At 55.8% G+C, this 27,206-nt stretch overlaps 1 protein-coding gene across 3 annotated transcripts; it reads left to right on the top strand.

The window, feature by feature from the left end:
- On the top strand, positions 1-27,124 carry ZNF653 (zinc finger protein 653). Of its 3 annotated transcripts, none has more exons than XM_038770669.1 (10): positions 1-290; positions 2,524-2,567; positions 12,578-12,793; positions 13,110-13,700; positions 14,845-15,040; positions 15,563-15,674; positions 17,887-18,001; positions 18,176-18,275; positions 18,866-19,060; positions 26,782-27,124. In XM_038770669.1, the coding sequence occupies exons 1-9, from the start codon at positions 1-3 to the stop codon at positions 19,041-19,043; spliced, it is 1,842 nt and encodes a 613-aa protein (XP_038626597.1). In that variant the 3' UTR covers positions 19,044-19,060; positions 26,782-27,124. The 3 variants fall into 3 exon arrangements, with proteins under 3 accessions (XP_038626597.1, XP_038626598.1, XP_038626596.1); XM_038770670.1 differs by lacking the exon at positions 26,782-27,124 and adding an exon at positions 19,489-19,947; XM_038770668.1 differs by lacking the exon at positions 26,782-27,124 and having other exon boundaries at positions 18,866-19,357.
- Positions 27,125-27,206: the final 82 nt, after the last annotated feature.

Below are 27,206 nucleotides of genomic sequence, written 5' to 3' on the forward strand. Positions count from 1 at the left end.
ATGGCGGAGCGCGAGCCGGAGCCCGAAGCGGGCGAGGCCCCTGAGGAGGAGGAGGGCGGCGGTGGCGGCGGCTCGGCGGGGCGCAAGGCCCGCGGCCGGCCGCGACTGACCGAGTCGGACCGGGCCCGGCGGCGGCTGGAGTCCCGGAAGAAGTACGACGTGCGCCGCGTTTACCTGGGCGAGGCCCACGGGCCTTGGGTGGACCTGCGGCGCCGCAGCGGCTGGAGCGACGCCAAGCTCGCCGCCTACCTCATCTCCCTGGAGCGGGGCCAGCGCAGCGGGCGCCACGGGTGAGGGACGCCCTCCCGGCCCCCGCTCGCCCGCGCCTCCCTTCCCCTCGCGACCCCGGGGGGACTTCTTCCCCTCCGCTAGGCCCCCTTGCTCTGCAAAGCCCGGCGGCGGCCCACTTTAAACCCCCCCGCCCCCCGATCTCCATCTAGAATATTACCCCCTCTTGCAGCCGCATCTCCTCCCTTCCCCATCCTTTGCCCCTTCGCTTGTTTCCCCCGATCTCGTTCGTTCGTTCATTCAACCAATCGCATTTATTGAGCGCTTACTGTGTGCAGAGCACTGGACTAAGCGCTTGGGAAGTCCAAGTTGGCAACCTGTAGAGACGGGCCCTACCCAGTCTAGAAGGGGGAGGCCCTCCCGCCGTCATCTCCAGAGAGCCATCACCCCCCGCGAAGACCTCATCCCCTTCATCCGTTCTTCCTGGCTCCGGTCCTCTGCCTGCTCTCCGTCAAGTGGAAGAGCAGCCGTCACGGGCGAAGAGCTCAAAATCCTCAGCGATTCCCCCCCTCTCCCTCCCCAGCAGTAGCAACCAGAAGTAACCGGCCTTCCTAGGTGGTGTGGAGGCACCCTTCTTATTTGGAGTTGTGTGTGTGCGTGAGAGAGAGAGAGAGAAAAACTTGCAGTGACTCTCCATAGGACTTGAACTAGCATCGTATCATAAAGTAATATTTAAGTAATTTCATCCAATCTGATGTCTTTTCATGTACTCTCCCATCCACCCCCACCCCCCCAAAAAAAATCGTTTGTAAGACATACCTATTGTTGAAAGCTCTGGGTGTAGCGGATCCCGCTGATGGGGCGCAATTGGTCCCAATCGATATAGTGTGTGTTCCTCAATCCTGACCAGATTCCACCAAGTCTAGATGAAGCCCTCTTTGGGGGCTTGGTGTTTTCTCTTGTCCTTTCCCTGTGACTCTCACGGAACTGACACCCTCATTCTTGGGAAGAAGAGTCTCTGGGAAAACCAGGTTTTAGAATCAGCCTTTGGCTGGTCCGGGCTTTCCATCGCGGGAGGGCAGGGGGGCTGTTTGAGGAGGGCTGTGGTAGAACCGGGCTCCATTTTAGCCCTTTTTTTATAGTCTTTAACCGAGAAGGGCTCGATTCAGCCAGAGACGGTCAATCTCCTCTTATTCAGAAAAACAGTGGACCCTTTGAATGACCAGGAGCTGGCTTGGCTCTTTGGACCACCGCTGTGCCTACTTGCTTCACCTCAGCGGGGTCCATCTCTCGGTTTACCAAGGAGTCTGGACTGGGGACCAGAGCAAGGTCTGGTGCCTCGGGCTTTCAAGTCAGTGACGGGGAGGAAGGGGCTGGCTAGCTGAAGCCGAAACAGCCACAGTGGCCGAAGTCCCGGAGTTCGGCCGATCTCATCCCCCTCACCCCACCCGGGTGAATCTAGGGGGAGTAGAAGCCATTGAATTTCTGCTCTCAGTTCCCCAAACTCTTCAGCTGCTGTGGTCGGTCACCTTGACTTTTGGTGGGTGACCTGATCATCACTACTCCCTCAGGGAGCAAGCAGGGAGTTCCCTCTTCTCTGCAACAATCTCCCATTCATTCCCCTCCCATTCCGTGCGGCAGTTTTGCTTATTGGTCGTGAAGCAGACCAAGTAAGCCCTAACTTTCTGCTTAAGAGCATCCCTGTCTCTTTGCCTCCAAATTCTCCTCTGGCAACAGATCCACAGATCAGTTACAGATCAGTACCTTACCTGGATTTGGCAGATTCTTATGGAGCGGCGGCGTCTCTGGGACAACTTGGAAAAAAAAAAATCTCTTCAGGGCAGCTCAGCTGCCTTCGGGGACGGAGAACTGTAGGCTGGGGTGCTTAGGTCATCCGTCAGGCGACTTGGTGGTGAATTCCGCTTGCAGGTGATTTCTTTAGCCTTCTGAGAAGTTTGAGGCTCCAGCCTGTGGGTATGTGGGTGCGAGTCCTGCACTTAGCAGATCGATCTCTCTGTCTCTCTCTCTGTCTCTCTCGCTCCTTCGGTCTCGCCCCTTTCCTCTGCACATGAGGATTGTGCGGGAGTGGGGCTGCCGATGGTTTCCAACAGGGACCGTGGCTCCCGGAAAGGATCAGGGCCTCTTAGCCCTGGGGGCTGCTCCCACCGTCCTGTTCTCGGGCCCGGGGTTTGTTTTCTGTGCCCAAACCCGGCCCAGTAGCCAGGCGCATTAGGAAGCTGGCCTTTGGTGGAGGCGGCTTCCGCCTGGACTCACCACCACCTCTCTCTGTTGCAGGAAACCTTGGGAGCAAGTCCCCAAAAAGCCAAAGCGGAAAAAAAGTAAGTGAATTCCTCATCCTCCTCTGAATCCAATTTGCCCCGAGAGTAGTTAGGAAGGGGTCTCTCTGAGAGACCTCAGAAAGGGATCAGACGGTTCGAGCACCGGGCCGGGCCCAGCTGCCCGGTTTAATGCCGCCCCACCGGGCAGAGGGGTTTGCCCTGGCTCTCTCCCCGCCCGCCTTCTCCGTCAGGGCCGCCTGCCCTGAAGCTGGCCACCCAGGGTGGCCCTTTGTTCGAGGCAGAGTTACTGGTTTTGTGTGAATGTGCATTCCCGCTTTGGCCATCTGCATGGTTCGCCTCAGTCTGCCGAGTCTTTTCTGGTTTCCGTCTCAGAGACAGGGAGGGGGCGAAGTCAAGTCGGGGACAGAAGTAGGCCAGGCTTCCCTCCCAGGGGGCTCCTACCCCTGCTGCTGGTGCTTTCGTCCCGCGCTTCCGCTGCTGGGCACGTGGATTCCGGCCGCGGAGGAAGCAGGTGGAGCTGAGGGGGACCGGGGCAGAGGACCGGAGTTGGTGGGAGGGATGGCGAAACCCGGGTCTCCGAGGGCGGAGGGCTCTCAAGCTCCCGGGAGAAGAGGGCGCCCGTAGCGTGCCCTAGGCAGAAGCCACGCTAAGAGGAGTCTGGCTGGGGCGGGGAATGGGCAGAGGCAGGAGGGAGGCAAGATGCGGCAGATCGCCTGGCGGTCCGGCTGGGTCTCCTCCACTGGCCAAAAGACAGTGGGCTTGACTCGCCAGCCCAGCCTGAGGCGGGCACGGAGGGAGACGGGATGGGAGGGGAGGCCGTCGGTTTGGGTGGCGGGCCAGCCCTGGGGGCTGGGGAGGAGGTGGCCTCACGCTTCTGGGATGGCAGGTGAACGGGGCCCGTCAGGGGCACCCCCTTCGGGTCGGGATGCCCCCGTGAGTCGAAGGGATCAGGCCAAGACTGGGAGGGAGGAGGGGGCCGGGCCGAGCCCCGCCCGGCCCGATTCCTGCCCCGTCGACTCTGGAAGGCCAAGCCGTTTGGTAGCGTTGGAATCAACGGGCTCCGGTGCCCGAGCGCAGTTCAGGAATCGGAGCGGACGGGACTTTGACCTGCTCTGGAATGATCGGGCGCGTGAGGGGCCTCCGGCAGATGGTTTTTGCGGGCGGTCAAGGGTTGCGAATCGATTGGCTTGGTCTGAGTCGCGGTTTTGGGAGCGCCCTACCTGATGGGACCGTGGGCCGAGACAGTCCGCTCTGAGGAGGCCGAAGATCTGGAGCCCGGCCTCCATGGAATGTGGGGTTGGTATCGGGCCCGATTTCAGAGAGAGGGAGAGAGAGAGCGAGAGAGAGAGAGAGAGAGAGAGAGAGAGTGTGTGTGTGTGTGTGTGTGTGTGTGTGTGTGTGTGTTTTGGGGGAGAGAGAGAACAGGTATTGAATCCCCACTTGACAGGTGAGGAAATGAAGGCCCAGAAAAGTGACGTGACTTGCCCAAGGTCACAGAATAGGCAAGTGGCCAGGGAAGCAGTATGGCCTAGTGGAAAGAACGCAGGCCTGGGAATCTGAGGATCTGGGTTCTAATCACAGTTCTGCCACTTTTCTGCCGGGTGACCCTGGGCAGATCACGTCACTTTTCTGGGCCTCCATTTCCTCGTCTGTCAAGTGGGGATTCAATGCCTGTTCTCCCTCTTACTTAGACCGGGAACTTCTTGTGGGGCCCTGATGATCTCTTACCTGTCTCCCCCGGTGCTCAGTACGGTACTTGATGCATTGTAAGCGCTTAACGGATACTACAGTTATTAAGAGTAAGAGTCGGGAAAGCCGCCTTCAAGCTCACAATTGAATGGGGGAAACAAGTGGACAAATAAGCGTTAAAAAAAAAAAAACCCAAAAGTAAGCATTTTAAAAACCAGATTCTGCCATGTGGGCTAAAACGTGTTTTTATTACACAATTTGGATACCATCCAGGGGAAATCTTCCAGAAAAACAGAGGCGCCTCTGGCCTGATCAGGCCTGGGACCCCACCCAGAAGAACCGAAGCGGGGTAGAGCCCGGGCTTGGGAGTCAGAAGGCCCTGGGTTCTAATCCTGGCCGTGCCACTTTTCAGCTGTTTGACCTCGGACAAGTCACTTCACTTCTCTGGGCCACAGTTATCTCGTCTGTAAAACGGGGATTAAGACTGTGAGCCCCACGTTATGCACAGACTGTGTCCATCCTACCCCAGCGCTTAGTACAGTGCCTGGCACATAGTAAGCGCTTCACGAATACCATGAAAAAAAGAAACCCCCCAAAATGATTCTAATGCTAGTGGCCGGTTCCTGCCGGCCAAGTTCCCGCCGGGGCCCGCAGGTCATCGAGCCAGTCAGCGGGCAGGGCTGCAGCCATTGCAGAGGGCATGGGCCGTCTCCGCCCGCCTTAGCCAGCTCCAGGCCGAGCCGGGCCTAGGATGCCGGGTCTCCTGGATCCGAGACCAGTGTGCTCCTTTCAGCGGGGCGAGGCAAGGGTGAGAAGCAGCATGGCATAGTAGATAGAGCCAGGGCCCCGGAGATCCTGGCTCTGCCACTTGTCTGCTGCGTGACCTTGGTTAAGTCACTTCACTTCTCTGGGCCTCAGTTACCTCATCTGGAAATGGAGATTGAGATTGGGACAGGGACTGTGTCTAACCCAATTTGCTTGTATCCACCCCTACGCTTAGTACAGTGTGTGGCACATAGTGGGCACTTAACGGCATAATTTTTATCATCATTATTATCTGCTGGAGGGGGCCGGAACACTAATATAGGAATTGGGTGGAAAATTGTATGGAAAACGACATGCTCGCTTCAAATCAGGGGACCTGGGTTCTAATGCCGGCTCCGCCACTTTATGTTTGGTTTTGTTCTCTGTCTCCCCCTTTTAGACTGTGAGCCCACTGTTGGGTAGGGACTGTCTCTATATGTTGCCAATTTGTACTTCCCAAGCGCTTAGTACAGTGCTCTGCACATAGTAAGCACTCAATAAATACGATTGATGATGATGATGAGACCTTGGATAGGTCACATCACTTCTCTGGGCCGCAGTTCCCTCTTCTGTAAAATGGGGAGTAAAACCTCCTCCCTTCAATTTCGTGTGTGAGCCCTGTGTGGGACCGGGAGTATCTAACCTGCCTTTCTTGTATCTACCCCAGCACTTAGAACAGTGTTTGACACACAGTAGGTGCTTAACAAATACCATAAAAACAAAACAAAAAAGTACCCACCCCTAGCCCATTGAGCCTCGTGGAATCAGTGGTTGTGCTAACGCGATCGTCATGGAACGGGGAATTCTTCAAGAACACGTCTGCCACGGGGGAGCAGGAATGACTGGGTAGCGGAGGTGGCCGAAGGGGTGGCGTTACCAGGATGCTGGGGGATTAGTCGGGAGAAGGACTTTAAGGAAGGGGAGGGTTGTGCTTTAGGAGGTTTGAGAGGGAGGGACATCTCCAGTGGCGAGGGGGGTGGGCTTGGGATGGCGTTGGAGAAGAGGGAGACAGCTGGCGGACAGATTGGAAGCCCTCGGCCACGACAGGTAGCAGCGGTTGCTTTACTGAAGCAGGCTAGTGTCTTCTGTAGAATAACGATAAGAAGAACGATAGTGGAATTTCTGAAGGGCCCCCCCGGGTGCCAAGCACTGTACTAAGCTCTGGGGTCGAGACAAGATCGTCCAGGCGGACACGGTCCCTGTTGCACGTAGGCGCTCCCGATCTAAGGGGGAGGAAGAACAGATACTTCACCCCCATTTTACAGGTGAGGAAACTGAGGCCCAGAATAGCCAAGGTTTGGGGAGGCTGCAGCTTTCTGCTCCCTGCAGTCTGTCTCCATAAAATTCATTCATTCATTCAGTCATATTTATTGAGTGCTTACTGTGTGCAGAGCACTGTACTAAGCGCTGGGGAAGTACAAGCTGGCAACATATAGAGACGGTCCCTACCCAGCGGCGGGCTCACAGTCTAGAAGGGGGAGACAGACAACAAAACAGAACATATTAACAAAATAAAATAAATAGAATAGTAAATATGTACAAGTCAAATCAATAGAGTAATAAATCTGCACAAACATCTATACGGGCGCTGTGGGGAGGGGGAGAGGAAGAAGTGGGCTCAGTCTGGGAAGGTCTCCTGGAGGATAAAGGGTCTCCTGCTATTCGAAGGGAAGGGGAAGGAGCGATCCGGGAGGCGAACATTGGTTACAAGCCACCCCTGTGCTCCAGAGGGGAATTGAGTGGGCTGATCAATCAATCAATCAATTGTATTTATTGAGCGCTTACTGTGTGCAGAGCACTGTACTAAGCGCTTGGGAAGTACAAGCTGGCAACATATACAGTCCCTACCCAACAGTGGGCTCACAGTCTAGAAGGGGGAGACAGAGAACAAAACCAAACATACTAACAAAATAAAATAAATAGAATAGATAGGTACAAGTTAAATAAATAAATAAATAGAGTAATAAATATGTACAAACATATATACGTATATACAGGTGATGGGAAGGGAAGGAGGTAAGATGCGGGGGATGGAGAGGGGGACGAGGGGGAGAGGAAGGAAGGGGCTCAGTCTGGGAAGGCCTCCTGGAGGAGGTGAGCTCTCAGTAGGGCCTTGAAGGGAGGACTCTGTCATTAAAAGCCACATAAATAATGCTTGCTGTCGCTACTGTCTCCCGGCTTCCTAACGTGCAGCCAGTTCAAAAGCCTGGTGTCATTATGCCACTTGGCTAGCAGGCAACTGAAGAAGAATCAGGGCACCCTCTACCCTAAGTAGCATGGCCTCGTGGAAAGAACCAGTGCTTAGAACAGTGCTTTGCACATAGTAAGTGCTTAATAAATACCATTAAAAAACAAAACAAAACTGGGGCCTGGTAGAAGACCTGGGTTCTAGCCCCAGCTCTGCCGCTTGCCTGCTGTGTGACTTCTCTGGGCCTCAGTTTCATCACCTGCAGAATGGGGATTAAACCCCACTCCTTCCTACTTCGACTGTGAGCCCCAACTGGGACAGGGATCGGGTCCAACCTGATTAACGTGTATCCACCCCAGCGCTTAGAAAAGTGTTTGCCCCGTAGTAAGCGCTTAACAAAGATCGTAACGATAATAGTACCCACAGCGCACTTCTGTTACGGCTAGGATGTCGCCCCAGCCCCGCTGACACAAGTACCCTTGGCGGAGGAGTGGAGCCGAGCGGAAAGAGTGCGGGCCTGAGAGTCGGAGGACCTGGGTTCGAATTCTGGCTCTGCCATTTACCCGCTTTGTGGTTTTGGGCAAGTCGCTTTACCGCTCTTGGGTCTCAGTTTCCTCATCTGGAAAATGGGGATTCAGTACCTCTTCTCCAGACTGCGAACCCCACGTAGGAAAGGACTGTGTCCAGCCTGATTAGCTTGCATCTCCCCCAGTGCTTAGTGCAGTGCTTGGCAGCCAGTAAGTGTTTAAAACACTTTAAACGATTGGCACCCCTTTAGGACAACAACAGAAAAAAGGATATGGTCACGTGCGTGTATGTGGCGTTGGTCGAAGCGTGATGTCGCTACACTTCCCAGCCTCTGCCTTTCTCTTCCGTACCTTAAAGTAGCTTGTGTTCTTCTCAACACGGCTTTTATTTTTAAGGCATTAAGGAGAAAAAAGGAGGAAGCCTTATCACTCCCAAACATTTAGCAGAAATCCGGCTCACAGTGTAAACCTAAATTCGTCCACTGAGAACGTAATGGTTCTCTTAATCTACCTAATAAACTGTCAGGCTGGGACTCCAAACAAGTTTTAACCCATGCTCTTATTTAAAATGTTAACACTCGTTTTCCGACAGCAATTCAAACCATTTGAAGCTCTGCCGTTAAACTCAATGGTACAAAGACACTTGTTAAAAGATAATTAATTTCCCATTTGTTTAGGATTGGATTATTATTGTTATTAGGTGTACGGCATTTACCACGTACACTGTTCTGAACACTGGGGTAGATACAAGATAATCGGCTCTCACATGGGGTTCACCGTCTACAAGGCATTGAATCCCTATTTTACAGATGAGGAAACTGAGGCACAGAGAAGTTAAGTGACTTGCCCAAGGCCACTCAGCAGGCAGTTGGCAGAACCAGAATTTGATTCAGAAGTTTATATCTGATTGTCTAAATATTGCTGTTAACTACTCAAAACATTTTAGGATTTAATACAGTAAAATAACCACGAGTGGAAGGAGAGGGTGGAAAGCATTCAACTGGGAAGTAGCGTGGTCTAGTGGAAAGAGCACGGGCCTGTTAGTCGGAGGACCTGGGTTCTAATCCTGACTCCACCACTTGTCTGCCAGGTGACCTTGGATAAGTCACTGAACCTCTTGGTGCCTCAGTTTACTCAACTGAGAAATGGGGATCCAATCCCTCTTCTCCCTCCTACTTAGGTGGTGAGCCCCGTGTGGAACAGGGACCGTGTCCGACCTGATTAACTTGTATCTACCCCAGCACACAGAACAGTGCTGGACACATAGTAAGCGCTTCACGTTTTCCCCGTTAAGGGGAAAAAAAAACTGGTAGTGGTCATAATAATATAGGAATTGGTTTTGAAAAGTATCCGTCGCGGCGGAACTTCCAGCCATCCTTCCCATAACTTATTCGTTTCCATTGACAAAATGTTTACTACGCTCTTCCCCGTCACTTGAGGTGGTTCAAGAACCGACTGACGACAACGGACACTAATGATAGAAATAAGAAAAAAAAATCACAGATGTTAGAATGCGAGGAAAGAAAAAGAAAACCTTCAGGTGACAATAAAGGCACCTGATACATAAAGACAGAGCGAGAGATAGATAGGTATCTTATATATTGCATACGGTAACTTATCTCGCTGTCTCTAATACAAATCCCAAACTATGACAGATGTTGTAACTTCAGAATAAAACAACAGGCCACATAAATCTATAATTAAAAATCTCACCGCAGTAGGAAGGCACTGGTTTGAATGAACTGAGGAACACCATCATCATCCCCCAGCTCCTTTGGGATTTTCCTCCCAAAATAGAACAGCCACAGTCCTATTCTTAGGCCAGGAAATCTGTGTTGATTCATGGTAGACTGAGATTTCTGGTGCCTCTTGGCCTGGCGTATTGGACGGGTAATTTTCGTGAATTGCCAATTATTGGTGCGTTTTCAGAGAAGAGAGATCTGGGTCAGAGCAATAAGGGTTTTTTTTTAAAAAAAAAAACTAACAACAAAGAAACAAGGTTTTTCTAGTGTTCTTCCTTCATTCTCAAGACTGTGTCCGGCCCTCTCCGGTACTATACCGTTCTTTGTCATTATGGCCTTTTTCTGGGGCCTCTTGCCCCAGAATGAATGAGCTGCTCTGTGTTCTCGAGGCAAAGCCTAGTGGAAAGAGCCCGTGCCTGGAAGTCAGAGCACCTGGGTTCGAATCCCGGCTCCGCCACTCGTCTGCTGGGTGACCTGGGGTAAGTCGCTTCACTTCTCCGGGCCTCAGTTCCCTTCTCTGCAAAATGGGGATTCAGGACCTGTCCTCCCTCTTGCTCGGACTGGGAGCCCCACGTGGGACCTGATGATCTTGTATCTGTCTACCCCAGTGCTTAGTGCAGTGCTTGGGCACATAGGAAGCGCTTAATAAATACCACAGGGATTATAAATATGACCGCCCCACTGTTCCCTTGGAGGCTCTGGAGTCTCTAGTCTCTGAAACGAAACGCACCGCAAATGGGAATGGTTGGGTGTGTGACCCCCTCTCCTGGCCCCGGGACCCGCTGGACTGTTGAATGAGGGGCGGCTGTTTCTTGCTGCCTCAGTTGTTCTGTAAGTCAGGCCAGATCCTCCCCTGACGACTAGCTTGTTCTCAGGTGCCGAGAGCAGGGAACGTAGGGAGCAGGTGAGGCGTCGTCCTGCTCCCTCTAAGCCATGGCCCAGTGGATAGAGCCCGGGGCCCGGGTGTCAGAAGGACCTGGGTTCTAATCCCAGCTCTTCCCCTTGGCTGCCGTGTGACTTTGGGCAAGTCACTTCACTTCTCTGGGCCTCAGTTCTCTCATCTGTAAAATGGGGATGAGGACTGTGAGCCCCACGTGGGACAACCTGGCTACCTTGTGTCTGCCCCAGCCCTTAGAACGGTGCTTGGCACATAGTAAATGCTTAACAAATACCATCATTATTATTATTATTAAAATGGGGATGAAGACTGTGAGCCCTACGTGGGACAACCTGGCTACCTTGTGTCTGCCCCAGCCCTTAGAACAGTGCTTGGCACATAGTAAGCGCTTAACAAAGACCATCATTATTATTATTATTAAAATGGGGATTAAGACTGTGAGCCCCACCTGGGACAACCCGACTACCTTGTATCTACCCCAGTGCTTAAAACAGTGCTTGGCACATAGTAAGCACTTAACAAATACCATGATTATTATTGGTATTATTATTATATTATTAATAATAATAATAAAATGGGGATTAAGACTGTGAGCCCCATGCGGGATGGGGACTGTGTTCAACCTGATTAGCTTATATGTACCCCAGTGCTTAGAACAGTGCTTGACACATAGTAAGCGCTTAACAAATACCATCGTCAAAGGGAAGCATCATCAGGGGATAGAGAAGCAGTGTGGCTTAGTGGGAGTCAGAAAGATCTGGGTTCCCATCCCGGTTCCACCACTTGTCCGCTGTGTGACCTTGGGCAAGTCATTTAACTTCTGTGCGTCAGTTCCCTCATCGGTACAATGGGGATTAGTGTTGTGGGCCCCATGTGGGACATGGACCGTTTCCAACCTGATTAGCTTGTATCTACCCCGGCACTTAATTTCAGTGCCTGGCACGTAGTAAGGACGTAACTGGTACCGTAAAAAAAAATAATAATAATAATCCCCGGCTGGGCTAAGTCTTCCCAGCCGGGGATCGGCTGGTGAGACTTTGTCAGGTCTTCCAGGCCAGCTGACTGTGACTCGAAGAGTCGGGGTCTTGCTGCCGGGAATGAGCGCGCTCGTGATTTCGGGGGGAAATATTCCTCCGTTCCGGGCTGTCCGGTCTGTAGCTCCCTCTGTTTTGTTTCAGGGGAGTGGGCCCAGAAGTTGGGACTCCATTGGATTGTGTTGCCAGTTCCTGGAGGAGCCACAGTGGTCAGTTGGAGCTGGGAACCAGGGCTCCCAGTTTTGGTCCCTAATGGGGCTCGGGCAAGCGTAGTGGCCTCTGCCGTCCCCAGTTGGCCCCCCTCGCTGATCTCACCTGCTCACCAGCCGGGTGTTGGCCACTGGCTCTTGGAGGCTCTGGACCCAGGCTGGTGGCTGCCACGCCTCTGCTCTTGGGGTTGGCCGTAGGGGCAAGGCTTAGGGTTCTGGCTGTAGGTCACCGGGCGGCTAGCGGAGAAAATTGAAGGGAGGAAAATGCTCACCAGTCCCCAGACAGTCAAAGGGCCCAGGGACAAAGTAGGGGAAGCCACAGGGCAAATGAGTCTGTGGCTTGAGTGGGACTCAGAGCAGCAAGCCTCCTGCCCAGGGGCCGGGAGTGTAAGAGTGGCCCAACCTGGCCACCTTCTCTCTGACCGCACCCCGTTCCCTCTCCCCCCTCCTACTTCCATCCAGTTCCAAGCGCCTCTCTCCGTTTGGTCCCGGGCAGCCTCGGTTGCAGCCGCGTGCCCGGTCCTGTGCAGCCATTTAGAGCCCCGTGTCGGGTTCAGGACTTGGGGCACCCAGCCAGGAAGCCACATCCACATCCAGAGTTGATGTCTTCTCCACCTCCCCTCCCCTCGCTGTAAAGTCCGTCCTCTCACTCGGGTTTGATGAACGGTTGGGGGGAAGTGCGGAATTCTGGCAGGCTGTCTCGAATGTAGGTACCGCGCCCCTCGGCGTCGCCTCGGGACCTGGCCTGGGACGTCTGATCAGACCTGGCAACCCTTCCCCATACCCGCCAGATGCCCCTGACTGTGGCAGAGGCTCCACCCGTTGCCTAACTCGGGGGCTCACTGGCTTCTGTCTCCCCTTCTTGGGGAAGCGTGCAGAGTTGAGTCCCCTCGGGAGAGAGGAGCCAGCTGCCTCGTCATCTTTTACTCTCCCCTGTGTTCTCCCCATTCCCTCCCAGGAAGGAGGCGCAACGTGAATTGCCTGAAGAACATGGTGATCTGGTACGAGGACCACAAGAACCGTTGTCCTTACGAGCCCCACCTGTCAGAGCTGGACCCCACCTTTGGCCTGTACACCACGGCCGTGTGGCAATGTGAGGCTGGCCACCGCTACTTCCAGGACCTCCACTCACCCCTGAAGCCGCTCAGCGACTCCGAGAACGAGAGCGACAAAGGTGAGGGGCCATTGGGAGCGGCCCAAGTACCTGGAGACTGACAGGGCCCAGCCACCCAGAAGTGGAGCCCGTTTCCTTGGGTGTGGGTGGGCCAAGCTTAGGTTTTTCACACGAGGGCTTCTTTGCCATCTGACCTAGTTTCAGGAAGTCCCACCCACACACCCTTCCTCCCCTTTCTGGGCCCTTCCGCTTCTCCAGGATCACCGGGGTGGCCGCTGGGGCCGGGGAGGGAGCAGGCCGCGTTGGCCGCGGCTAACCGAAAGGCTGGGCTTTTCCATCCAAATCGCCGTGACCGTCTCCTCCCTCGACCCCGCAGTGGGCAACGGCGTGGGGGCCGGAAGCTCGGACTCTTCCAACGAAACCTCCGCTTCGGATTCGGAGGGGCAGCCTGAGAGCCGGCAGGCCAGATCGACCCAGCCCCCGCCGGTCACGGCCCCGGAGCGGGGCAGCAGCGGCCTCATCACTCAGGACGGCGTCCACATCCCCTTCGAGCACCACATCGAGAACCTCACCGCCGAGCAGGGGGCGGCCGTCTGCCGCAACCCCCCGGCCGGCGGGACCGAAAGCGTGGAGACGGTGGTGTGCGTGCCCGTGCCCGTTCAGGTCGGCTCGGGACACGGCACTTTGTTTGAGAATGTCACGCAAGAGACCCTGGGGGAGGTGGTGGCGGCTAGCTGCCCCATGCAGGGCATGGTCCAAGGCTCACAGGTCATCATCATCGCGGGGCCCGGCTATGACGCCCTGACCACTGAGAGCATCCACTTAAACGTCACCAGTGGCGGAGGGGAGGAGATGCCCTGCACCGTGATTGAGGGGGTGGCGGCCTACACCCAGACGGAGCCCGAGAACGGGGAGACTGGCAGCATTGAGACGGTGGAGAGCATGGAGTGTATAGAGACAAAAAAAGGTGCTGTTCGCCCTGACCCCCACCCCACATCCCCCTCTTCTCCCGGATGGACGGTTTGGGGCGGGGAGAGACGGGGAGGTGCCCAGACCATCTCGTCCCTCTTGTTCTGGGCAGTACCTAATGTGCCCCCTGCTTTGGTCAGGGGTGGCTCAGTAAGACCGGACCTCTCTAGGAAATGGCTGGAGCCAAATTGCCCCTTGTTGGAGAGTGAAGTGGGGGTAGGGGGGGCAGAGTCACCCTCTCGCCTGCCGATGCGAAAGCTTCCCTACCAGCCTTTTTCCCCGCTCCGGTTCCGTTCTTGCCCCGGGGTGGCAGGCAGCTGGGTTAGCCTGGGGTTGCCTAGGCCTCGGCTCAGGGCCAGGAACCGGCCCCGCTCCAGGGAGGTGGGAGAGTCTTCCGGGGGCTGACCCCAAAGCTGAACCTGACCAGTCGGAGCCCGGATCGGGTGCGCCTTTCGGCGCCTCACCCTGTTTTGGGCCCGCACTCCGGAGCGAACCTGGGCAGAGCCAAGAGTGGCTGCCACACGCGTGCAGAGTCCCCCCGAGCTGGGCTGGCTGGCTGGGATGCCACCTCCCGTTTGAGGCAGACTCGATTCCGGTCCAACCCGGCCCCAGGGTGGCTTCTGGAGGCTGGGGCTCCACTCAGGCCGGGCATGGATCACCACGGGGTGGGCCCTATCTGGGCGAACTGCGGGGCTCTCCAAGGTGAGAGGAGAGAGGAGGGGTTCCCACCGGAGAGGCCCCCGGATAATAATAATAATAATAATAATAATAATAATAATAATAATTATCGCATTTGGTAAGTACTTACTATGTGCTAGGCACTGCCTAAGCGCTGGGGTAGATACAAGGTAATCGGGTTGGACACAGTCCCTCTCCCCCATAGGGCTCACAGTCTTAATCCCCAAAGTACAGATGAGGGAACTGAAGCCCAGAGATGCACGTGATACCAAGGGCACCCTCCGGACACTTAGGTCACCACCCCTTCCCCGGGAGGGCTGACTTTTTCTCCCCGTGCCCCACATTCCCCTCCCACCCCATCCCATCCCATCCTGCTGGTACCAAGAGAGATCCCGGTTACCATTCCAACAGTAGGCTCGGGTCTCCGGGTAGCATTTTAATCGCTCCCGTTTCCTCGGCCACAGAGAAGGAAGACCTCTACGTCCTCAAAAAAGAGGAGAAAGAGGAGCCGCCGCCGCCGCCGCCTCCTCAACTGGAGGGGCAAGAGGGGCTAAACACGGTGCCAGGGGAGGCGGAGCCCGAAGCCGAGCCGGACCCGGAGGAGATGGACGGCAGTGACATGTCGGCCATCATCTATGAGATTCCCAAAGAGCCAGAGAAGTGCGTGGGGCCACGAGGGGAGGGTCTGGCCCCGGCGGGCGGCTCTAGCGTTGAGGAAATGGGACAGAAACGAAGCTTCGGGGCAGCTTCTCCTGGCTGGCTTCAAAGTGGCTTACTTGCTGCGGTCTGCAAAGCCCGAGTATCTGAGTCTCTCGGTGTTTAGCATCAGGGCACGGATAGTCTGGTTCCTACCCTGCCGGCGTTTCTCGTGAAAGAGGCCCCGCCGGCACAGGGCGGGCCCCTGATTTAAACCTTGGCTCTCCGGACTCAGGGTGGCAGGGTGCTCCGGGGTGCCGGGAACACTTGAGTTCCGGGCCCGACGGCCACTTGCCGGGAATGATCTTGGCCCGGGGCGGGGGCGGGTGGAGGAGACAGATCAGCCCGTGGGTCCGGGCCTCAGTTTACTCCAGCCAGCTAACTGGGCCTGCCGAGGGACAAAGGATGGGAGTTGCCCCGGACCCTCTGCCCAAAGAGGTTCATCGGTCCACCTCCGCCTCTCCTCTCCCCCCGGCTCTCTTCCAGGAGAAGGCGCAGCAAGCGGGGTCGGGTGATGGATGCTGACGGCATGCTGGAGATGTTCCACTGTCCGTATGAAGGATGCAGTCAAGTCTATGTAGCACTTAGTAGCTTTCAGGTACGGTGGATGTCTCAGCCTTAACTGTCCCCTTAGACGTTCGCCTCGTTAGGTGGCAAGGCCTCCTCCCAACTCCCTCCCCTCCTCGTCCTCCTCCTCAAAAGAGTGCATTCACTTCCCCCCCACCCCAACTGCGGGAGGCATCTGACCCCGTGTGCTATTCGTCATCCCTTTTTGGTTGTCATTTTTGGACTCCCTTCTGGCCATTTGATTCATTCATTCATTCAATCGGATTTATTGAGCGCTTACTGTGTGCAGAGCACTGTACTAAGTGTTTGGGAAGTACAAGTCGGCAACATATAGAGACGGTCCCTACCCAACAACGGGCTCACAGTCTAGAAGGGGGAGACAGAATAATAATAATAATGATGATGGCATTTGGTAAGCGCTTAGTATGTGCCAAGCACTGTCCCAAACACTGGGGGAGATGCAAGGTAATCAGGTTGTCCTACATGGGGCTCACAGTCTTAATCCCCATTTTACAGATGAGGTAACTGAGGCCCAGAGAAGTGAAGTGACTTGCCCAAAGTCACACAGCAGAGAAGTGGTGGAGTTAGGATCAGAACCCATCACCTCTGACCCCCAAGCCCAGGCTCTTTCCACTGAGCCACGCTGCTGATGCCCTACACCCCTCAAGCAGGCTCTCAAAAAGCCCCATTGGGCGGGGAGTCCTCTCCCTAGGGCTTGGGGGTCCTGGCCCTGACCGAAGCCGGATTCCAACCTGAAACATCCCATCGGGCGCAGGGCTGGTACTCGGGTCCCATGTGCCCCTGCCCACCGGGTTGCCACTTAAGGAGGAAAAGGCCATCCTGTTGATCGCCTGCTGTGTGTGGATCATCGTATGTCCTAGGTGCTTGGGATCGTGGCTTCAGAGTAAAAGGCACCGTCCTCACCCTTGAGGCGCTTACAAGCTAGTGGGGTTTGTCAGTGGGGATGGGCACTTCCTGGGAACTCCCAGCCTGGGTCTGTGCCACCCACGAGAAGCGTGTTTTGGCGGGTGGGCAGTAATTACCCGGTCGACGTGCTCCATCTCTGGGGCCTGAACAGGCTGGTTTGGACTAACTACATGGAGGAAATCAAATGGATAATTGCTTAATCCTCCACCTCACTTGGGCTCTGCAGAACCACTCAGAGAGTGTCTGCTGGGCCAGAAATCCCAACTTCCCGCAGCCTGGCTGCCAGCTCCAGGATAGCTGGGATAGGGTTCATACAGCGAGGAGGCACCCTTCCTGTTAAGACTGGGCTGGGCAGCATGAGAGGACTTGGCCAAGGCCAGCCTCCAGTGGTAAGTAAGGTAAACGGTTGCTTCAGGGCAGAGGGCAGGCCTGCAGGCCCTTCTCAAAGATGGCCCTGGCCCTTTTCAAAGATAGCTGCCCTGCAGCTTCTCCCCAAGGTGGCCGCTGCCCTTCTCAAAGACGGCAGCGGGACAGAAGGGATCTGACGGTGAGGCATCGGTCCTGGTCTCGGGGCCTAGCAGTCCGGGGCACTCGATGGAGGGGTAGTCATGACACCGTTTTTTGTGATGGGTTAAAACTGTAGTTAGCAGCCTGCAGCAGCCACGACTGTAGCTCGCAGGTCCTGGTGTGGTGTGGCGGGAGGGTGCGCCGTGGCAGCTCTGGGGTGGCTCTCCCCGGGCCTGCCGATGGCTTGGGCTGTTTCGGCCCCAGATGGGGAGGGGGCGAGAAGCCCCTCGCCAAGGGGAGAAGCCACGATAGCCATTCCAGAGTGCCACTGCTCGTGTCGGAAGGGGATCTGTGCCACAGGGGTGGTAGTAGTGGCCGTGGAGCTGGCTGGCAGAGCCTACCCCAGCACGGGTGGAGTTAGTCCCCGACACCGGATTGACTCCCGGTATGGGGCAGGGGCAAGAGGACCCCTGCTTTTGCCCGGATCCCATCCGCGGTGGTCTGGGCTGATTCTGGGCAGGGGTGGCCACTCCAGGGGCTGCCACAGCGTGGACCCCACGGTACCGTGAGGGCCCCGAGGCCGTGAGACCAGCATCTACCCGAGAGTGGCGTTGGAGGGGAACAGCTGAGAAACACTCTTGCACCAAATATTGCACTTGGCATCCTTAGGTTATGGCGTGTGCACAAAACACGACGTGATGGCATCCCGTGGAACGTGGCGGGGCGGTTGAGTGTCCAAAGCCAGTATTGGCCAAGGATCACAGGTCACATTTGCCCTCTCTCTCCCCTGCTTCTCCCCCCCATGCCAGAATCACGTTAACCTCGTTCATCGAAAAGGGAAGACAAAAGTCTGCCCTCACCCCGGCTGTGGCAAAAAGTTCTACTTATCCAATCACCTGCGGAGGCACATGATCATTCACTCAGGTAAGCCCTCTCTTCCTCCCCTCGGGGTCCATGGGTGAGGGGTCTGCCCGAGGGGTCGGGGCTGGAGCTGGACTCTACTGTTCGGGCTGTTACCCTCACAAGACTGGCCCGTCAGATGTGCAAATAGCCCTCGGTATCCTTTTGCCCCTTCTTGCCCCCCACCCCACTGCGAAGGCATTCGGGAATTTACCTGTGAGACCTGTGGGAAGTCCTTCAAAAGGAAGAATCACCTGGAGGTCCATCGGAGAACACACACGGGCGAGACTCCTCTACAGTAAGTACAGCTCCCCAGGGCCGTCTTGCGGGGCGCGGAGGGGCGGGGGAGGGCAGTCAAGCACCTTCGACGTGAACCTCAGCTCTAAGGAAGATGGATCGACAACCTTGGGACTGTCCGCTCTCCCAGGCCTCCTTCGGGGTCTGCAGGGAAGTCCTCATCCGCAGGAAATTGAAGGTGAACTCCGGAGGGGACGGGAGGGAGGAAGAAAGAAAGGAGTTAGTTCACAGACACAGGGTGGGGCCCAGTAGCTAATAATAATAATAATAATCGTGACATGTGTTATGCGCTTACTCGGCACCAAGCATCGTACCAAGCACTGGAGTAGATACAAGATCATCAGGACGGACACAGACCCTCTCCCGTGTGGGGCTCACAGTCTAAGGGGGAAGGAGAGCAGGGATTGAATCCTCATTTTACAGAGGAGGAAACTGAGGTACAGAGCGGTGAAGTGACTTACCCAAGGTCATGCAGCAGGAGAGTGGCAGAGCGGGGATTAGAACCCCGGTCCCCCGACTCCCCAGCCTGGGTTGTTTCCACTAGGCCACGCCGTTGCTGTAGGCCATAGCAGCCCTTGCTCCTCCCCGTAGGTGTGAGATCTGCGGTTATCAGTGCCGGCAGCGGGCCTCCCTCAACTGGCATATGAAGAAGCATACGTCGGAGGTGCAGTACAACTTCACCTGCGAGCATTGTGGCAAACGCTTTGAAAAAATGGACAGTGTTAAGTTTCACAAGCTAAAGAGCCACCCAGACCACAAGACTACATGATCTTCGGTGGTGTCCAGGTGCTTTTATGCCTTTATTTATTTTTTTACAGACAAGCTCTCCCACTCTCCTCCTCCACCCCCCCCACCCCACCCCAGAGTTCTTCCTGCAGCCGTTGTGTGGGTCGCGCACCTCTTTCCACCTCCCTCCCCCTGCAGATCCTGGGTGGGGAAGGAGCGTGGATGTGACCCCGGGGCCGGAGAGATCACTTCTATCCCATCCCAGCCTCTGCTTGCTGGCTGTGGGTGGAAGAGAAGTTTCCGAGCCTACGTGAATTGTGCGTGGCTCGGGGAAGGGGATATCCTGAGGCTGGGGCAGCGGGGGGAATGCCGGAGCCGGGGGTGGGTGATGGGCAGGAGGGGACTGGAGGGCACATCTGCACCCGCGAGTGTCACTGGAGCTCCACTGTGAGGGGTTGCTTGTTTGAGCCTGCTTTTTTTATTTGAAGTTCCTAGGGCACCCTGGACTATGGGGCTACAGGGCCCCTCCTGGGTCGATCTCCGCCCGGCCCCCGTTCTTCATCTCTGCCCACCGGAGATGGTATCGGGTGCTGCCATTCTATTCCCTGCCCGGTCCCCAGCGAGAGGGGCAGTCGGAGCACAGCAGTAGTTGAGCCAGAGTTCTCAGAAAAGGGTGATCCATCCTTCCCCGCCTGGAAATTGCCAATTGGATTGCAGTTTGCTCCTCTGGCCTGGGGCTCCTGGAAATGCGAGGTTCCAGCAAGGAGCTGGGGGAGAGCGGTGACCCCTCTCTGGCGTCCGTGCCAAACCGAAGGGACGGGGTAACAGCGAGTGAGGCGTAGGTATGAGATTTCCTCCGGCCACCACCATTTCCCAATCTCCACACCACCTCCTCTGCCCCCTTTCTGGATCCCCCGTGATCTATCTGCTACTCAGTCAGTCGGTCAGTCAATCATATTTATTGAGCACTTACTGTGCGCAGAGCGCTGTACTGGGCACTTGGGAGAGTATGATATAACAATAAGACACATTCCCTGCCCATGAGCTTATAATCTAGAGGATGGAGCCTGGGGTAAGGGGGGGCGGCGGGGGCAGGACATCAGAGCGGAAGCCAGCGGAGCGGACCCGAACTTCAAAATGGGCGGCAGAGGCTGGCCGTCCAGGTAGGGCAGCCCGGCGTGTTCCCCCCCGGTCTGCGTGCCAGGAGTTGCCGGAGTCTGCTCCGGAGCCTCGGTGTGACGATCCGGGCACCGGCAGCTGGCCCCTTCCCCTAAAAGAATAGACCCGGGCAAGGCGCAGACCTTCCTCTGCTGGTGGAGTCGGTGGGACACCAGGGGTCCGACCCCCACGGGGGCGTCGCTAGGAGGGAGGGCAGAAGGGACCCAGCCGGTCTGAGGAGGAAAGCGAGCTGCAGCTCTGATTACCAAACTCCCCTCCTGCCCGCTGCCCGCTCTGGCAGCTCTGCCTGCCACGACTGAAGACTTCTGGGAATCTCATTAACTTGTCCTTGCTCAGTCTGTGCCTGCCCGTTCCCTTGAGCTTTTACACGTTTGAGCTGGGTACAAGAAGAAGAGGTGAGTGCCTAATCTTTCCAGTTGTCTGGCCAGCCTGAGAGAGCATCGGGGGTGAGGGAGAGGGACTGTTCCCTTGGGCCAGTTCTGACTCTAGCCCTGGTCTGCCGAAGGCTCCTCACCCGTCCCGCGCTGCCTGTGTCGTTCCCGGCCTCCAAAGGGATGGAAAATTGCAGATTCCTAAGCAAACCGGTGACTTGGGGGGTTGGATGGGAGGGCCGGGCTGAGCCAGGCTAGCTTTTGCCGGGCCCCAGCCGAGCCCCCGCCACCCGTGCAGCTGGCCCTCTGCCTCACCCCCGGAGAGATTTTCCAGCTTTGAGGAAGGGATGCATTTGATGCCACTGGCCTCGGGTCAGGACGGGCCCTCACTGGCTCCTGTTCGGCAGACTTGGGGATGTGTTATGAGCCCCCCTGGGGTGGGGGGACGGAGGCCTTGGCATGGGGAACGCCTCACAACTAGCCAGCGGCCAGTTCATACTGTATGAGACTTTTCTCCTTCCTTATTCCTTGGCCCTGGGCTGTTGGAGGTGGCGGAGGGCCAGAGGTCAAGCCAGAGCCCTAGGGACTCTTGTGGGGGTTGGAAAAGGGGGGCGGTGGGATGACTAACCGGACTCTTGGGGAGCAGGGCTCCGAGCTCTTTCGGCCCGCCGGCTGTGGACAGGTGGGAGGTAATCCGATCGGTGAAGTGTGACCCAGAGAGATGCGAAACAAGTCTAGGACCGGGACGGCAGTGTCCGTTACACGAGCAACCCCGGAGTTCATCTCCGGGCCTGAAGAAAGGGAGGTTGGGGAGGGGTCAGGTGGATCGGAAAATCCTGGACTTAGGAAATCACTGTCGTAGGCCCCGGGGTCTGCCTTCCCTGCTACCTTCCCACCCGTTCCTGTGACAATCAGTTCATCCCCTGGAGACCCTACTGGTAGCAGCTCTGCCCCCACCAGCAGTGGGGATTATATGATAGGTGCTTAGGATGGGGTTTTTCAAATGGGCCCCACAGTGAAGTTTGTTCTTGAGCCTAAGTGCGGTAAAGGGGGCTAGCAGCCTGCAATGGAGCGGGGCAAGCTCCTTCATTTCCCCTCCTAGCCTTTATACTAATAATGGTAGTTGTGAAGCGCTTACTATGTGTCAAGCACTGTTCTAAGTGCTGGGGTAGATGCAAGCTAATCGGGTTGGCCGCAGCCCCTGTCCCACGTGGGGCTCACAGCCTTAATGCCTATTTTAGAGATGGGGAAACTGAGACCCAGAGAAGTGAAATGACTTGTCCAAGGTCACGCAGCAGACACGTGGTGGAGCCGGGATTAGAACCCAGGTCCTTCTTACTCCCAGGCCCGGGCTCTATCCACTAGATGCTGCAGGCCCTGGGGCAGGGGTCTTCCCTCCCTGTGCCAACCCCAATTCTTACAGGAGGCTTTGAGGAGCACAGCGCACCAACTGTGGCACCTCAAATAGTCCCTGCGGCTCACCCTCTTTGGGCGAGGGCAAGGGCGCCGGTGTGGAAATGTGTGCCAGCTGCCATTTGGTCTTTGCCCAAGAGCACAGACTGGGGCTACTCCTTTCCTCTGCTGAGGATGGCACGAGGGTGGCCCGGGGCTACTACCATTCCTACTACTACTACAGAGAAGCAGCGCGGCTCAGTGGAAAGAGCACGGGCTCTGGAGTCAGAGGTCATGGGTTTGAATCCCGGCTCCGACGATTGTCAGCTGTGTGGCTTTGGGCAAGACACTTAACTTCTCTGAGCCTCCAGTTACCGCATCTGTAAGATGGGGATTAAGACTGTGAGCCCCATGTGGGACAACTTGATCACCTTGTATCCCCCCAGCGCTTAGAACAGTGCTTTGCACATAGTAAGTGCTCAACAAATGCCATTATTATTATTACTACTGCACCCCTCAGGATAAAGTGGGCTAAGAAGAGGCCACGTCTTGGGGCCCCAGTGCCTAGATTTCCTCTCCGGGCCCTCTCGCGGCCTCCTTATCGCGGGACCCGGTCAGACTGACTCCCTACAGGCATCAGGACGGGCCCATTTGAACTTGGGCCCTTCCTCTCGAGCTGGGGGGCGGGGGGGCAGGGGGCTCCACCCTGAGTGGGCAAAAGGGCAGCTCAGCCCTCTTTCCCTCCCACCTCATTTAATAGAGTTGGAATCACCGTGTCCCCCGACTGTGAATATCCACTGTACAATGGTTCAGCCCGATGATGCAATTCACTTGTAATCAAAAGCAATAAATGCAGGCTTTTTAAAAAATTTGTTCCGGAGTGGCACTGGGGACCATTGGGGTCCTTTGGTTTCTGTATTCTCCTCTGTCTCCATACAGGTTTTGCCTATACTAGTCAGTCATTTACTCGACCCCCTGATCCCACCTCCAATTTTCTGAGCAGTTTTGATGCCTTTCTCCCCTTCCTTCTCCTCCTCCCCACTACTGATCCCCCGGGGACTTTGACATCCATATCAACATTCTGAATGACCCCTGCTCCACCTCAACCACTCACCTACTTGGACACACGCCGAATCTCATCCTCCCTTGTCGCCGTGCAATCTCCCACCTCACCAATTCTGAATTTCCACTCTCTGACAACCATCTCCTAACGTGCTTATTCTCCCTCACCCTCCACCTCTTGACCCCCTCCACGTCCCCTAAGCCATCACATCCCATTAGGACTCCCTACTCAACCTCCCCTCTCTTGGTGCACAAATCCCATCCCTCTCCCTTGAACTCAGCTCCCTCGCTCCAGCAGCCCCTGAAGCACCTCCACAGCACGTTTCCCGCACTCCGGCTCGCATGCCACGAAGGGCTGTTGGTGGAAATCCGGGCATCAGGCCGACTTTGGCCGCTTCAAATTCACCTTCTCTTGCTACCGCTCTGCCCCCCTTTCCGCTCAGCAGCATTACTCCTTCCTCGTCGGTTCCCATGCCCATTGACCCCACCAACTATTCCAGACCTCTAGCTCCTTCCCAAACCCCCACGCCCCCTGAGCCCGCACCTCCCCTCTGTCTTTCCCCTGCTGACCTTGCCAACTACTTTGCCGACAAAGTAAAAATCAGCCGTGAGCTCCCCCAGATCCCCCCCACTTCTGCAGAACGCTCTACCTCTCCTTCCACTCTCTCATCCTACTTGTCTGTCTCTCAACAAACCTGCCTGCTTTCAAAATCTACCTCCTCCACACCTGCACCTCTGATCTCCTCCCTTCTCACCTTCTAAAAGCACTTGCTTCCATTCTTCTCTCCCTGACCACCCTCTTCACCTGCTCGCTCTGCGACAGCTCTTTCCCCTCCCCTGCTAGAAAAATCTTCTCGGGATCCCACTGCACCATCTCCTTCCTGCCATTCCCGTCCAAACTTCTCAGACGGATCGTATGCACCTGCTGCTTCCACTTCCTTTCCTCCGACTCCTGTCCTGACTCTCTACAAACCTCTTTCGCTCCAAGATCACCAGTGACCTCCTCCTTGCCAAACCTAGCAACCTCTTAACCTCCTCAGCCTCTTGGTTGCCCCTTTTCTTTTCAGTTTTACACTCAATCCCTTGGGGAGCTCACCCTTCCCCCGGCTTTAACGACCACCTTTAGGCGGATGACTCCCAAATCTACCTTGCCAACCCTGATACCTCCCTTCTGCATTCTCGATTCCTCCTGCCTCTAGAGCAGCTCTACATGGATGTCCCACCTGAACCTCAAGCTGAATAAGTTCAAAACTGAACTCTTCCCTCCCAAATCCTCTCCCCCACTTAACGCTTTCCCATCACAGTTGACACCCCTACCGCCGTCCCTTTCGCCAAAGCCTACAGCCCTGGCATTTTCTCTGACTCCTCCCTCTCTTTCAACTCTCATATTTCGTCTTTCCCCCTTCCTCTGCAGCACTTCCAGGATTCGTCTCCTCCTCACCAGCCAAACGGCCACCATGCTAGTCCAGGCACTTGTATCTCAGCTGGACAACCGCATCAGCCTCCTCGCTTGCCTCCTTGCCTCTGGCCCTTTCCCAGGCCACACTCCACTCTGATGCCTAGATCATTTTTTCTAATCTGTGACTCCGCACAGATCTCCTCTGTTCTCCAGGTCCTCGAATTGGTTACCCATTCTTTTCCTCATCAAGCAGAAACTCCTGACCATTGACTTTAAGGCCCGCTATCTCTTGCTTAGCCACTCTCTTCTCCCACCGTTCTCCGGCTCCCACTCTTGGTTCCTCTCCAGTCAACTGAATCAGGGTGCTTTGTTCTTACCTCTCTCACTCTCAGCCTCTTATTTACACCCTCCTTTCCACCTGGAACTGCTCCTTGCTCTTCACCTTCACATCCAACAACCCACAGCTCTCTCCATCTTCAAAGCCCTTCGGAAATCACCTCTCCAGAAGGCCTTCCCTGATTTATTTCTAATCTTCCACACCCCCAGAGGCTTCAGCGATTCCACACTCAAAATCCCCTGGAGCAGTTATATACAAATGTGATCAACTCTGTTGCTTCCTACTGTCTCTACTTTGAGTGTCTGTCTCCCCTGCTAGATTGGAAGCCCCTTTGAGGGCAGGGATCATGTCTACCGTGGTGTACGCTCCCGAGCTCTCAGTACAGTGCTCTGCGCACAGTAACTACTCGGTAAATACCATCGATTGATCTCCATCTCTTGCCAATGAGAGTGGAAAATATGTCTCTATTCATAAATCATGAAACATGATCCCCTCAGCCTTGTCCACCCAGGGGCAAGATGGAGTTAAAATTGTGGCAGGTATAGGCTCTCCTATCCATTCATTCACTCAATAGTATTTATTGAGCGCTTACCGTGTGCAGAGCACTGTACTAAGCGGTTGGGAAGTACAAGTGGGCAACATAAACTAGAGTTTTAATGTCAGAGATGGGCTGCTGTTTCTTTGAGATGGAGATTGGCCCGTGGAGCAAGCAGTCTCTCCCTTTGGTTTGGAGACAACGGCAGCACTGGAAGCAGCGTGGCTCAGTGAAAAGAGCCCGGGCTTTGGAGTCAGGTCATGGGTTCAGATCCCGGCTCCGCCAACTGTCAGCTGTGTGACTTTGGGCAAATCACTTAACTTCTCTGTGCCCCAGTTACCTCGTCTGCAAAATGGGGGCGGAAGACTGTGAGCCCACCGTGGGGCAACCTGATCACCCTGTAACCTCCCCAGCGCTTAGAACAGTGCTTTGCACATAGTAAGCGCTTAACAAATGCCATCATTATTACCTCTACTATTACTGGAGACGGAACCTGAAAGGAGAAGAGGAAAGCCGTGGGAGGCTAGGGGTCGGGTGGGTCAGGGATTCCGTTTGGAAACACCACTGCTCGGCCTGGGCGGGAGGGAGAGGTCCTGCGAAAGAAGGAAGGGGGTGTACTGAGGCTGAGCCCCCCACCCACCCACCGTGGCCAGTCAAGGGACATCAGATTCCTTCCCCTGCTGTTGTGCCAAGAGCTGCAGAGAAATCAGGTGCATTGGACTCTTCACCCTTCTCTGCCTCGCCGTACCAGCTCAGGTTATGGAAGTCTGTGGGTGGGAGGGTTTTTCTTTGCAGGCAGACTAAAAGGAGAGGAAGGGATCTAGTTGGAGGAAGAATTGGCCATGCCAGGCAAATGAATTTCCTACCAGGGGTGACATGCATCTGGACTGAGGTAGCTGAGTCCTGCAGGGAGCCGTGGAGAGAGATTCTTTCCTGCCCCTTAGTTCTCTCCTGATAGGAGATTTCCTCTTTACGAGTCCTCGGGGCCCTGGATCCCAGGAGCTGACTGATGGTCTCCAGATCATCCTGGCCCTGCTTACGCGAGTCCTAGAAAGCTTTACCCTCCAGGAGCCTCTGCCGTTGACTCTTTGTCACATAATCCACCCACCCCCCCGCCAAAATCCATAGTATTTATTGAGCCCCCACCTACTGTGTGCAGAGCACTTTACTTGGGAGAGTACAAGGGATAGACATGACCCCTGCCTAGTGGGGGTGACAGACCCTCAAGTAATTTACAGCCAGGTGAAAGGAGGAAAAAAAGATTACGTATTAGTGCTCAGGAAACAAGGTCGGTAAGTGCCTAGGTGGTGCAGAGATGCCGAAGTCTTAATAAGGGCAGAAGTAAATACATAAGGAAACAGAATCAATCGATTGTATTTATTGAGCGCTTACTGTGTGCAGAGCACTGTACTGAGCGCTTGGGAAGTACAAGTTGGCAACAGAAGGGGTCGATGCCTCAGCACCCTACCGTCTTAACCGAACTTCTTCCCATTTTCCTTTGTGCAGATTTGCCTCCGAAAGGTTCTGGAGCCGCGCTGCTCAGCTCTTCAACCCCGCTTGCAATTAGCCGGTGAAAGACCCCCCCCCACCCCCACCCTCTTCCCACCCTCGGCGCCAGTCCTGTGAGATGGATCTTTCGGCTCCAGCTCCCCAGCCAGTAGGGACGTGACGAGGGGCGGTGAGGAGACCCGAGAGGGTCTCGGGCCGGGGGGAGACAGAGACAGACAGAGAGAGATCGAAGGCGGGGGCCCCCCGCCGCCACGGCCTCCTGCCCCGCTGTCGCGTTCGCCGACGGCCAGCAGGCGGCGCCCAAGGCCGGCGGGTGCGCCGGCCTGGCGCGCACGTGATGTGGGCGGGGCGGCCGGGAGGCCAGGCGCGCGCTCCCCGGGGGCGGCCTGCTTCCGGCGCGCGCAGTCCTGCGCTCCGATTGG

This window comes from Tachyglossus aculeatus, chromosome X2 (assembly GCF_015852505.1).
Source record: "Tachyglossus aculeatus isolate mTacAcu1 chromosome X2, mTacAcu1.pri, whole genome shotgun sequence".
Classification (NCBI taxonomy): Eukaryota; Metazoa; Chordata; class Mammalia; order Monotremata; family Tachyglossidae; genus Tachyglossus; species Tachyglossus aculeatus.